This window comes from Salvelinus alpinus, chromosome 23, assembly GCF_045679555.1.
Source record: "Salvelinus alpinus chromosome 23, SLU_Salpinus.1, whole genome shotgun sequence".
Classification (NCBI taxonomy): Eukaryota; Metazoa; Chordata; class Actinopteri; order Salmoniformes; family Salmonidae; genus Salvelinus; species Salvelinus alpinus.
In genome coordinates, this window is record NC_092108.1 from 12370813 (window position 1) to 12385036 (window position 14224).

The following is a 14224-nucleotide window of genomic DNA, read 5'->3' on the forward strand; positions in this document are numbered from 1 at the left end:
TGGGTGTGTGTGCAAGTGTGTGTGTGTGTGTTTGAGTAAGTGTGTGTGTGTGTGTGTTTGAGTAAGTGTGTGTGTGTGTGTGTTTGAGTAAGTGTGTGTGTGTGTTTGAGTAAGTGTGTGTGTGTGTTTGAGTAAGTGTGTGTGTGTGTGTGTTTGAGTAAGTGTGTGTGTGTGTTTGAGTAAGTGTGTGCGTGTGTGTGTTTGAGTAAGTGTGTGCGTGTGTGTGTTTGAGTAAGTGTGTGTGTGTGTTTGAGTAAGTGTGTGTGTGTGTTTCCAACACATGTCCCAGTACATACCTCCGTCTCCCCAGTGCTGTTGCTGTGGGATTCCCCCCGGCTGCTGCTGCCACTACTGGCGTCTCTGACTCGCGGAGGTTTCCACGTCCTCTCCTGGGTGGAACGGTTGTAGTAGTAGTGTCTGCCGCTCTGGTCCTTCAAATGGAATTGAAAATCTTTGTCCATTACAATATTTAATCAAATTGACATTTTGTCCTCAGCTCGCGGTTAAAAACAGTCAAATTACATATAAACACAGATCAGACAACATCATATAGAATCATTCCCAAATGGCACCCTACTCCCTATTTAGTGCACTACTTTTGACCAGAGCCCTATGGGCCCTGTAGTGCACTACTTTTGACCAGAGCCCTATGGGCCCTGTAGTGCACTACTTTTGACCAGAGCCCTATGGGCCCTGTAGTGCACTACTTTTGACCAGAGCCCTATGGGCCCTGTAGTGCACTAAATATGTAATATGGTTCCATTTGGGACGCACACAGAGACAATAGCTAAGTTACACAATCCATGATGGTAGTAGTACAGACCTTGTGTGTCTCCCAGTCCCCCAGGACATGCTGTGGGGAGCTGGAGGGGTCGGGGGGCAGGCTGGTCCCAGAGATCTTCAGCTCCTGCAGGTTAGTGTAGACAGGAGACTCAGGACGACCACCCTGACCCGGCAGAGAGACAGTCTGGAGGAGAGGAGAGGAGAAAGAGAGATATTGGTTGGTAAATTCTATTTTTTATTTTACAATGACAGCCTACCCCGGATGGCACTGGGCCAATTGTGCACCGCCCTATGGGACTCCCGAACACGGCCGGTTGTGATACAGCCCGAGATCGAACCAGGGTCTCTAGCACTGAGATGCAGTGCCTTAGACCGCTGCACCACTCACCCTAAATACATTAATGACTTGTCTTAATGTTGACGTGAGCCACACAAACTCTGGAGAGAAAGAGAACGGACAGACTAATGAATAATTTACCTGATGAGGAATAACAGACTGAGCCCCGACATCACGACAGACTGAACCCCGACATCACTACAGACTGAACCCCGACATCACAACAGACTGAGCCCCGACATCACTACAGACTGAACCCCGACATCACAACAGACTGAGCCCCGACATCACTACAGACTGAACCCCGACATCACAACAGACTGAACCCCGACATCACTACAGACTGAACCCCGACATCACTACAGACTGAACCCCGACATCACTACAGACTGAACCCCGACATCACAACAGACTGAACCCCGACATCACTACAGACTGAACCCCGACATCACGACAGACTGAGCCCCGACATCACTACAGACTGAACCCCGACATCACTACAGACTGAACCCCGACATCACTACAGACTGAACCCCGACATCACTACAGACTGAACCCCGACATCACAACAGACTGAACCCCGACATCACTACAGACTGAACCCCGACATCACAACAGACTGAGCCCCGACATCACTACAGACTGAACCCCGACATCACAACAGACTGAACCCCGACATCACTACAGACTGAACCCCGACATCACGACAGACTGAACCCCGACATCACTACAGACTGAACCATCATTACAGACTGAACCCTGACATCATTACAGACTGAACCCCGACATCACTACAGACTGAGCCCCGACATCACTACAGACTGAACCCCGACATCACAACAGACTGAACCCCGACATCACTACAGACTGAACCCCGACATCACGACAGACTGAACCCCGACATCACTACAGACTGAACCATCATTACAGACTGAACCCTGACATCATTACAGACTGAACCCCGACATCACTACAGACTGAACCCCGACATCACTACAGACTGAACCCCGACATCACTACAGACTGAACCCCGACATCACTACAGACTGAACCCCGACATCACTACAGACTGAGCCCCGACATCACAACAGACTGAACCCCGACATCACTACAGACTGAACCATCATTACAGACTGAACCCTGACATCATTACAGACTGAACCCCGACATCACTACAGACTGAACCCCGACATCACGACAGACTGAGCCCCGACATCACTACAGACTGAACCCCGACATCACGACAGACTGAACCCCGACATCACGACAGACTGAGCCCCGACATCACTACAGACTGAACCCCGACATCACTACAGACTGAACCCCGACATCACTACAGACTGAACCCCGACATCACTACAGACTGAGCCCCGACATCACAACAGACTGAACCCCGACATCACTACAGACTGAACCCCGACATCACTACAGACTGAACCATCACTACAGACTGAACCCCGACATCACGACAGACTGAACCCCGACATCACGACAGACTGAGCCCCGACATCACGACAGACTGAACCCCGACATCACGACAGACTGAACCCCGACATCACGACAGACTGAACCCCGACATCACGACAGACTGAACCCCGACATCACGACAGACTGAGCCCCGACATCACGACAGACTGAACCCCGACATCACTACAGACTGAACCCCGACATCACTACAGACTGAACCCCGACATCACGACAGACTGAACCCCGACATCACGACAGACTGAACCCCGACATCACTACAGACTGAACCCCGACATTACTACAGACTGAACCCCGACATCACCACAGACTGAACCCCGACATCACTACAGACTGAACCCCGACATCACTACAGACTGAACCCCGACATCACTACAGACTGAACCCCGACATCACTACAGACTGAACCCCGACATCACTACAGACTGAACCCCGACATCACTACAGACTGAACCATCATTACAGACTGAACCCTGACATCACCACAGACTGAACCCCGACATCACCACAGACTGAACCCCGACATCACTACAGACTGAACGCCGACATTACTACAGACTGAACCCCGACATTACTACAGACTGAACCCCGACATCACCACAGACTGAACCCCGACATCACTACAGACTGAACCCCGACATCACGACAGACTGAACCCCGACATCACGACAGACTGAACCCCGACATCACTACAGACTGAACCCCGACATCACGACAGACTGAACCCCGACATCACTACAGACTGAACCATCATTACAGACTGAACCCTGACATCATTACAGACTGAACCCCGACATCACTACAGACTGAACCCCGACATCACGACAGACTGAACCCCGACATCACGACAGACTGAACCCCGACATCACGACAGACTGAACCCCGACATCACGACAGACTGAACCCCGACATCACTACAGACTGAACCCCGACATCACTACAGACTGAACCCCGACATCACTACAGACTGGACCCCAACATCGGTAAATTAAATTAACCACAGTCACGGTAAAGTAAATTAACCACAGTCACAGTAAAGTAAATTAACCACAGTCAAAGTAAATTAACCACATGGTAAAGTAAATTAATCACAGTCACGGTAAAGTAAATTAACCACAGTCAAAGTAAATTAACCACATGGTAAAGTAAATTAACCACAGTCACGGTAAAGTAAATTAAATCATAGTAAGCAAAAAGGGAAAACAAGGCCGGAGGGAAAAGAGGAACTTAGTCAGGAAGGGAAGTGAAGTAAAACACAGATTGGTTCCGTACATTGACCTGACCGTTGGCTTGATACCATAAGTCATTTAGAAGGAGAGGCCGTGCAAGCACAGTAAATACAGACTACAGTAAATACAGACTACAGTAAATACAGACTACAGTAGATACAGTAACTACAGTAAATACAGACTACAGTAAATACAGTAAATACAGACACTACAGTAAATACAGACTACAGTCAATATAGACTACAGTCAATACAGACTACAGTCAATACAGACTACAGTCAATACAGTAACTACAGTCAATACAGTAACTACAGTCAATACAGACTACAGCAAATACACTAACTACAGTCAATACAGACTAGTCAATACAGACTACAGTAAATACAGTAACTACAGTAAATACAGACTACAGCAAATACAGACTACAGTAAATACAGTAACTACAGTAAATACAGTAACTACAGTAAATACAGAACTACAGTCAATACAGACTACAGTCAATACAGACTACAGTCAATACAGAATACAGTAAATACAGAATACAGTAAATACAGACTACAGTAAATACAGAATACAGTAAATACAGACTACAGTCAATACAGAATACAGTCAATACACACTACAGTAAATGCAGACTACAGTAAATACAGACTACAGTAAATACAGACTACAGTAAATACAGAATACAGTCAATACAGAATACAGTCAATACAGAATACAGTAAATAGACTACAGTAAATACAGAATACAGTAAATACAGAAGTAAAACAGTGTTACGTCTCAAATGGCACTATACACACAAAACATTAAGAACACCTGCTTTTTCCATGACAGACTGACCAGGTGAAAGATATGATCCCTTATTGATGTCACTTGTTAAATCCACTTCAATCAGTGTAGAAGGGGAGGTAACAGGTTAAAGGGTTTTTAAGCCTTGAGACAATTGAGACATGGATTGTGTATGTGTGCCATTCAGAGGGGGAACGGGCAAGACAAAACATGTAAGTGCCTTTGAACGGGGGGTATAGTAGTAGTATGGTAGTAGTATGGTAGTAGTATGGTGGTAGTAGTATGGTAGTAGTATAGTAGTAGTATGGTAGTAGTATGGTGGTAGTAGTATGGTAGTAGTATAGTAGTAGTATGGTAGTAGGTGTGAGGTGCACCGGTTTGTGTCAAGAACTGCAACGCTGCTCAACCGTTTCCCGTGTGTATCCAGAATGATCCACCACCCAAAGGACATCCAGCCAACGTGACACAACTGTGGGAAGCATTGGCGTGAACATGGGACATCATCCCTGTGGAACACTTTCGACACCTTGTAGAGTCCATGCCCCGACGAAATATTAGGAAGGTGCTCCAAACGTTTGGTAAACTCGGTGTAGTGCACTACTTTTGACCAGAGCCCAGCACAACGAGCAATGATATAGTGCACTACTTTTGACCAGAGCCCAGCACAACGAGCTACGATATAGTGCACTACTTTTGACCAGAGCCCAGCACAACGAGCTACGATATAGTGCACTACTTTTGACCAGAGCCCAGCACAACGAGCTACGATATAGTGCACTACTTTTGACCAGAGCCCAGCACAACGAGCTACGATATAGTGCACTACTTTTGACCAGAGCCCAGCACAACGAGCTACGATATAGTGCACTACTTTTGACCAGAGCCCAGCACAACGAGCTACGATATAGTGCACTACTTTTGACCAGAGCCAGGCACAACGAGCTACGATATAGTGCACTACTTTTGACCAGAGCCCAGCACAACGAGCTACGATATAGTGCACTACTTTTGACCAGAGCCCAGCACAACGAGCTACGATATAGTGCACTACTTTTGACCAGAGCCCAGCACAACGAGCTACGATATAGTGCACTACTTTTGACCAGAGCCAGGCACAACGAGCTACGATATAGTGCACTACTTTTGACCAGAGCCCAGCACAACGAGCTACGATATAGTGCACTACTTTTGACCAGAGCCCAGCACAACGAGCTACGATATAGTGCACTACTTTTGACCAGAGCCCAGCACAACGAGCTACGATATAGTGCACTACTTTTGACCAGAGCCCAGCACAACGAGCTACGATATAGTGCACTACTTTTGACCAGAGCCCAGCACAACGAGCTACGATATAGTACACTACTTTTGACCAGAGCCCAGCACAACGAGCTACGATATAGTGCACTACTTTTGACCAGAGCCCAGCACAACGAGCGATATAGTGCACTACTTTTGACCAGAGCCCAGCACAACGAGCTACGATATAGTGCACTACTTTTGACCAGAGCCCAGCACAACGAGCTACGATATAGTGCACTACTTTTGACCAGAGCCCAGCACAACGAGCTACGATATAGTGCACTACTTTTGACCAGAGCCCAGCACAACGAGCTACGATATAGTGCACTACTTTTGACCAGAGCCCAGCACAACGAGCTACGATATAGTGCACTACTTTTGACCAGAGCCCAGCACAACGAGCTACATCATAATAACGATGACTATTTCTTAAGAAACAAGATTCCAGGAATGACGGTTGTTGTCGCTCACTCATCCAATCAAAAGCCATTTGTAGTTGACAAGGTATCGGTCAGCTTTGTCACAGACTTCATAGAACCATTGCTTCTCTGTTATAGATTATACGGTAAAACATTCACAATGAAGGAACCGCTGATACGTTTAAAAGGTACAGTTCATACCCTTAACAAAAAAAAGAGACTCGAGTGTGTGTGACTTTCTGAGAAACAAATCACAGGAACCGACAGAGCAAAGAAAGAGAGCAAGAGAGAATGAGAGCAAGAGAGAGAGCAGGAGAGAGAGAGAGAGCAGGAGAGAGAGAGAGCAGGAGAGAGAGAGCAGGAGAGAGAGAGAGAGAGAGAGAGAAGGAGAGCAGGAGAGAGAGAGAGCAGGAGAGAGAGAGGAGAGAGAGAGAGAGAGCAGGAGAGAGAGAAAGCAGGAGAGAGCAAGAGAGAGAGAGAGCAGGAGAGAGAGCAGGAGAGAGAGAGAGCAGGAGAGAGCGAGAGCAGGAGAGAGAGAGAGCAGGAGAGAGAGAGAGCAGGAGAGAGAGAGAGCAGGAGAGAGAGAGAGCAGGAGAGAGAGAGAGCAGGAGAGAGAGAGAGCAGGAGAGAGAGAGAGCAGGAGAGAGAGAGAGCAGGAGAGAGAGAGAGCAGGAGAGAGAGAGCAGGAGAGAGAGCAGGAGAGAGAGAGAGAGAGCAGGAGAGAGCAAGAGTGGACAGACTGGATTCTGGATCAATACTCTCTCTGTCTCAACCCTACAGGACAAACTGGATTCTGGATCAATACTCTCTCTGTCTCAACCCTACAGGACAGACTGGATTCTGGATCAATACTCTCTGTCTCAACCCTACAGGACAGACTGGATTCTGGATCAATACTCTCTCTGTCTCAACCCTACAGGACAGACTGGATTCTGGATCAATACTCTATCTGTCTCAACCCTACAGGACAGACTGGATTCTGGATCAATACTCTCTCTGTCTCAACCCTACAGGACAGACTGGATTCTGGATCAATACTCTCTCTGTCTCAACCCTACAGGACAGACTGGATTCTGGATCAATACTCTCTCTGTCTCAACCCTACAGGACAGACTGGATTCTGGATCAATACTCTCTCTGTCTCAACCCTACAGGACAGACTGGATTCTGGATCAATACTCTCTCTGTCTCAACCCTACAGGACAGACTGGATTCTGGATCAATACTCTCTCTGTCTCAACCATGCAGGACAGACTGGATTCTGGATCAATACTCTCTCTGTCTCAACCGTACAGGACAGACTGGATTCTGGATCAATACTCTCTCTGTCTCAACCCTACAGGACAGACTGGATTCTGGATCAATACTCTCTCTGTCTCAACCGTACAGGACAGACTGGATTCTGGGTCAATACTCTCTGTCTCAACCGTACAGGACAGACTGGATTCTGGGTCAATACCCTCTGTCTCAACCGTACAGGACACAATAGGATCACTGCATGGGACATGAAAGGGTTGACCTCTTGAACTACTGTATGGTCTGTGTCCCAGATGGCAACCGGTTCCCTAGAGGCATATAGTGCACTTATTTTGACCAGGGACCATAGGGCTCTGGTCAAAGTAGTGCACAATATAGGGAATAGGGTAGCGATTGAGAAGCAGCCAATATAGGGAATAGGGTAGCATTTGAGAAGCAGCCAATATAGGGAATAGGGTAGCATTTGAGAAGCAGCCAATATAGGGAATAGGGTAGCATTTGAGAAGCAGCCAATATAGGGAATAGGGTAGCGATTGAGAAGCAGCCAATATAGGGAATAGGGTAGCGATTGAGAAGCAGCCATGGGGTGAATCAACAGTTCTCCCTTGAGGAGCAGAGGAGACTCAGGGAAACGGCTGCTGAGTGAATAATGATCACAACATTGGATTGTAATTCCACACAATATGTTGCTGTAGTATCAGTTCATCTGCAGTACAGTGATAAACTACTGAAATCTCAGAGAGAACACACACACACACACACACACACACACACACACACACACACACACCCTTAGTTCTTCCTCCACTCAGAGCTGGATTTGGTTACACAGGCAAGAAGTGTAACCCAAGTACGATGCCACACACACACAGAGACACACACACAGAGACACACACACAGAGACACACACACAGAGACACACACACACAGAGACACACACACACACACAGACACACACACACACACACAGAGACACACACAGAGACACACACAGAGACACACACACAGAGACACACACAGAGACACACACACAGAGACACACACAGAGACACACACAGAGACACACACACAGAGACACACACAGAGACACACACAGAGACACACACACAGAGACACACACAGAGACACACACAGAGACACACACAGAGACACACACACAGAGACACACACAGACACACACACAGAGACACACACACACACAGAGACAGGACATGTTGTTTCTCCAGGAGGAAGCCTAATGTGCCACATGGCCAGTGTGTGGTGAACACTTAGCAGAGTAAAGGAGAGGGCGGGCTGCAGTGCTGATGACATTCCTGTACAACATGCCCTCTGCTCTCTCTGCTGGAGTCGACAGACAGACAGACAGACAGACAGGACAGACAGACAGACAGACAGACAGACACAGACAGACAGACAGACAGACAGGCTCCTCTCCTTCATGCTGTTACCAACAGTACTCATCTGCATCCCAAATGGCACCCTATTCCCTATGTAGTGCACCACTTTTGGCCAGTTTATGGGCATGGTGAAAAGTAGTGCTCTATATAGGGAATAGGGTGCCATTTGGAACACAGTCCTCACCCTCTAACCTAATAACTTAATTATGGGAGAACAGGTTGAGGGGGCGGGGCCAGCGTTGATGGACAGCAGGGAGAGGTGGAGATGACCAATGAGGAGAGGCAGGGGGGTACTTGAACTGTCTGACAGTGCCATGAAATCAGGAAGGTGAAATTCCATTAGGAAGGAAGGCATGTGGGCTTCCAAACGTGCATCCCAAGTGACAACCTATTTCCTATGTGCCCTGGTCAAAAGTAGTGCACTATATAGGGAATAGGGTGCCATTTGGGGCCTCACATTCTTCTCTGATTCGATTACATCACAGTAGAGCTCAGAGAGGAGTGCCTCGTGAAGAGGTGCTCTGTTCTCTCTGGGTTAGCAGCCATTTTACAGGTGGGTGGAAGAGGAATGTCAACAAGAATGACCCGAGGGAGGGAGAGAAGGGCACGTCTGGCCTCTGGCACTAACCTTGTTCAACAGTAAAGCGTGACAGTAAAGCGTGCATGCTCTCTCGAGCAGCCAGTGTAAAGGCCTTAGGATCCTGCCAGAGGGAAGAAGTCAGTTAACTATTCATAATGGATCAGACAGAACTAAATAACACACCACCATTACTCAAGTCAATAGAGGTGACATGTTCCCTAAAACACCGTGGAGTGGACTTAAAACAACCTGGAAATGTTCTGCAGGCCAACACACACACACACACACAGACACAGACACAGACACAGACACACACACACACACACACACACACACACACACACACACACACACACACACACACACACACACACACACACACACACACACACACACACACACACACACACACACACCACACACACACACTTGATTGAGCGGTTTCACAAGTAGGTCCTCCCACAGATAGCATCAGTAACCTATAACACCGTAACATTTAAATCAGGCAGAGTGATTTAGTCTAGGTGAAGCCTAATGTTTAGAGAGGAAATTACCTAACACCTTCTGAGAGAAAATCACGATAGGAGGCACTAGCAGGACTCTGGGTAAGGCTTGCCGATGGGGCAGGATCCAGTCTGCTGTTTCTGTAGCGTGAGGCATCTTGATGTAGAAGTTCACTCACTGGGACAGGATGCTGTGGTAGCCTGGTGGTTAGAGCGTTGGGCCAAGGTTGCTGGATCAAATCCCCGAGCTGACAAGGTAAAAATCTGTCGTTCTGCCCCTGAGCAAAGCAGTTAACCCACTGTTCCCTGGGCGTCAAAGACGTGGATGTCGATTAAGGCAGACCCCCGCACCTCCCTGATTTAGAGGGGTTGGGTTAAATGCGGAGACATTTCAGTTGAATGCATTCAGTTGGACAACTGACTAGGTATCCCCCTTTCCCTGTGGGATCAGTAGTCATATAGTGCTGTGGAAAGAGAGGCCTGAGGTGATGTGTATTTATTATGGATCCACATTAGTTCCTGCCAAGGCAGCGGCTACTCTTCCTGGGGTCCATTAGTTCCTGCCAAGGCAGCAGCTACTCTTCCTGGGGTCCATTAGTTCCTGCCATGGCAGCAGCTACTCTTCCTGGGGTCCATTAGTTCCTGCCAAGGCAGCAGCTACTCTTCCTGGGGTCCATTAGTTCCTGCCAAGGCAGCAGCTACTCTTCCTGGGGTCCATTAGTTCCTGCCAAGGCAGCGGCTACTCTTCCTGGGGTCCATTAGTTCCTGCCAAGGCAGCAGCTACTCTTCCTGGGGTCCATTAGTTCCTGCCAAGGCAGCGGCTACTCTTCCTGGGGTCCATTAGTTCCTGCCAAGGCAGCAGCTACTCTTCCTGGGGTCCATTAGTTCTTGCCAAGGCAGCAGCTACTCTTCCTGGGGTCCATTAGTTCCTGCCATGGCAGCAGCTACTCTTCCTAGGGTCCATTAGATCCTGCCAAGGCAGCAGCTACTCTTCCTGGGGTCCATTAGCCTCTCCTACCTTATCTTGATTCTCAACACCTCACCTCTCGTCCCCTCCCGTCCCCTCTCGTCCCCTCTCGTCCCCTCTCGTCTCTTTAACTTGCGTCACCTCAACTGTCCTACCTTACTTCACCTCTCCTCTCCCTCACCTCAACTCTCCTGTTAGAGGACAGGATACCGAGGGCTCACCTCAACTCTCCTGTTAGAGGACAGGATACCGAGGGCTCACCTCAACTCTCCTGTTAGAGGACAGGATACCGAGGGCTCACCTCAACTCTCCTGTTAGAGGACAAGATACCGAGGGCTCTCCTCAACTCTCCTGTTAGAGGACAAGATACCGAGGGCTCACCTCAACTCTCCTGTTAGAGGACAAGATACCGAGGGCTCACCTCAACTCTCCTGTTAGAGGACAAGATACCGAGGGCTCATCTCAACTCTCCTGTTAGAGGACAAGACACCGAGGGCTCATCTCAACTCTCCTGTTAGAGGACAAGATACCGAGGGCTCATCTCAACTCTCCTGTTAGAGGACAAGACACAGAGGGCTCACCTCAACTCTCCTGTTAGAGGACAAGATACCGAGGGCTCATCTCAACTCTCCTGTTAGAGGACAAGATACCGAGGGCTCAACTCTCCTGTTAGAGGACAAGACACCGAGGGCTCACCTCAACTCTCCTGTTAGAGGACAGGATACCGAGGGCTCACCTCAACTCTCCTGTTAGAGGACAAGACACAGAGGGCTCACCTCAACTCTCCTGTTAGAGGACAAGACACCGAGGGCTCACCTCAACTCTCCTGTTAGAGGACAGGATACCGAGGGCTCACCTCAACTCTCCTGTTAGAGGACAAGACACCGAGGGCTCATCTCAACTCTCCTGTTAGAGGACAAGACACCGAGGGCTCACCTCAACTCTCCTGTTAGAGGACAGGATACCGAGGGCTCATCTCAACTCTCCTGTTAGAGGACAGGATACCGAGGGCTCACCTCAACTCTCCTGTTAGAGGACAAGACACCGAGGGCTCATCTCAACTCTCCTGTTAGAGGACAGGATACCGAGGGCTCACCTCAACTCTCCTGTTAGAGGACAAGACACCGAGGGCTCACCTCAACTCTCCTGTTAGAGGACAAGACACCGAGGGCTCATCTCAACTCTCCTGTTAGAGGACAAGATACCGAGGGCTCATCTGAACTCTCCTGTTAGAGGACAAGACACTGAGGGCTCACCTCAACTCTCCTGTTAGAGGACAGGATACCGAGGGCTCATCTCAACTCTCCTGTTAGAGGACAAGACACCGAGGGCTCATCTCAACTCTCCTGTTAGAGGACAAGATACCGAGGGCTCACCTCAACTCTCCTGTTAGAGGACAGGATACCGAGGGCTCACCTCAACTCTCCTGTTAGAGGACAAGATACCGAGGGCTCTCCTCAACTCTCCTGTTAGAGGACAGGATACCGAGGGCTCTCAGCACTATGACCATCCGTAACACAGAGTTGGTTCAACACAGCAACATTCAAACGTACAGCAAGCAGCACACATCATACACAACACATGCATTCATAACGCAGGGATAAAGGATGGAAGTTTGAACACTGATGATTAAACGCAACCTAAAACAGTAGTCCAGCATGTGAAGAGTCATGATGAGAAGAGAAGAAACATTATGAGACGAGTCATTATGAGAAGTGCCATTATGAGAAGAGTCATTATGAGAAGAGTCATGATGAGAAGAGTCATGATGAGAAGAGTCATGATGAGAAGAGGAGAGTCATGATGAGAAGAGTCATTATGAGAAGTGTCCTTATGAGAAGAGTCATTATGAGAAGAATCATTATGAGAAGAGTCATTATGAGAAGAGTCATTATGAGAAGGGTCATTATGAGAAGGGTCATTATGAGAAGGGTCATTATGAGAAGGGTCATTATGAGAAGAGTCATTATGAGAACAGAAGAGTCATTATGAGAACAGAAGTGTCATTATGAGAACAGAAGTGTCATTATGAGAAGAGTCATGATGAGAAGAGTCATGATGAGAAGAGTCATGATGAGAAGAGTCATGATGAGAAGAGAAGAGTCATGATGAGAAGAGTCATTATGAGAAGAGAAGAGTCATGATGAGAAGAGTCATTATGAGAAGAGTCATTATGAGCCAGGCTATTAAGTGATGGATGGAGAGGCTGGTCTGCCACTGTGGCTGTACAACACACTGATGTTTATGTGAACCATTAAATCTCCTCTGTACTTAGTGCTATAATGACATGTGTTTCAGAGAGACCAAACCACCAGAGACCAAACCACTCAGAACAGGTCCAGCTCTGTCTCCACTAGGGCTGCAAACTGGTCAACAGAGAAACGAGAAAGAAAGTGAGGGAGACTAGACAAAAGAAAATCTGTCCTCCAAACATTCAGCTCCATGTTCAGTACTGTGTACTACTAGACAGTACTGTATGTTCAAACCATCAGGTGAACACTAAGGTTGGGTGGGAACCCGATTCTCATATGGTCCTGTGTAGCTCAGTTGGCATGGCAACACCGGGGTTGTGGGTTCGGTTCTCATCGGTACGAACAAATATGAAAATGTATGCACTCACTACTGTAGGTTGCTCTGGATAGGAGCTTCTGCTAAATGACTCAAATGTAATATGTCCTTCTCATACATCCTTAAGGTTATGACTGGCTTTGTACATAAGGGGGTGCTAAAACACACAGAAAAAAAAAATCTTTGGAGGGAGTTGAAAGTCCGTGTTGCCCAGCAACAGCCCCAAAACATCACTGCTCTAGAGGAGATCTGCATGGAGGAATGGGCCAAAATACCAGCAACAGTGTGTGAAAACCTCGTGAAGACTTACAGAAAACGTTTGACCTCTGTCATTGCCAACAAAGAGTATATAACAAAGTATTGAGATAAACTTTTGTTATTGACCAAATACTTATTTTCCACCATAATTTGCAAATAAATTCATGAAAAATCCTACAATGTGATTTTCTGGATTTTTTTTCTCTCATTTTGTCTGTCATAGTTGAAGTGTACCTATGATGGAAATTACAGGCCTCTCTCATCTTTTTAAGTGGGAGAACTTGCACAATTGGTGGCTGACTAAATACTTTTTTGCCCCACTGTATATAAGCAAACATTTCAAAAAAACA

The 14224-nt window shown here is 47.6% G+C and overlaps 1 protein-coding gene across 6 annotated transcripts in view; it reads right to left on the minus strand.

The window, feature by feature from the left end:
- The window catches only part of LOC139550248 (rho GTPase-activating protein 12-like), a 100952-nt gene that overhangs the window by 34018 nt on the left and 52710 nt on the right, over positions 1-14224 (minus strand). For all 6 annotated transcript variants that reach the window (XM_071361002.1, XM_071361001.1, XM_071361000.1 and 3 more), the window contains exons 3-4: positions 824-967; positions 297-431 (exon numbers count right to left, since the gene is read on the minus strand). In XM_071361002.1, the coding sequence (XP_071217103.1) occupies positions 297-431; positions 824-967 (279 nt within the window). The remainder of the gene's footprint in view (positions 1-296; positions 432-823; positions 968-14224) is intronic.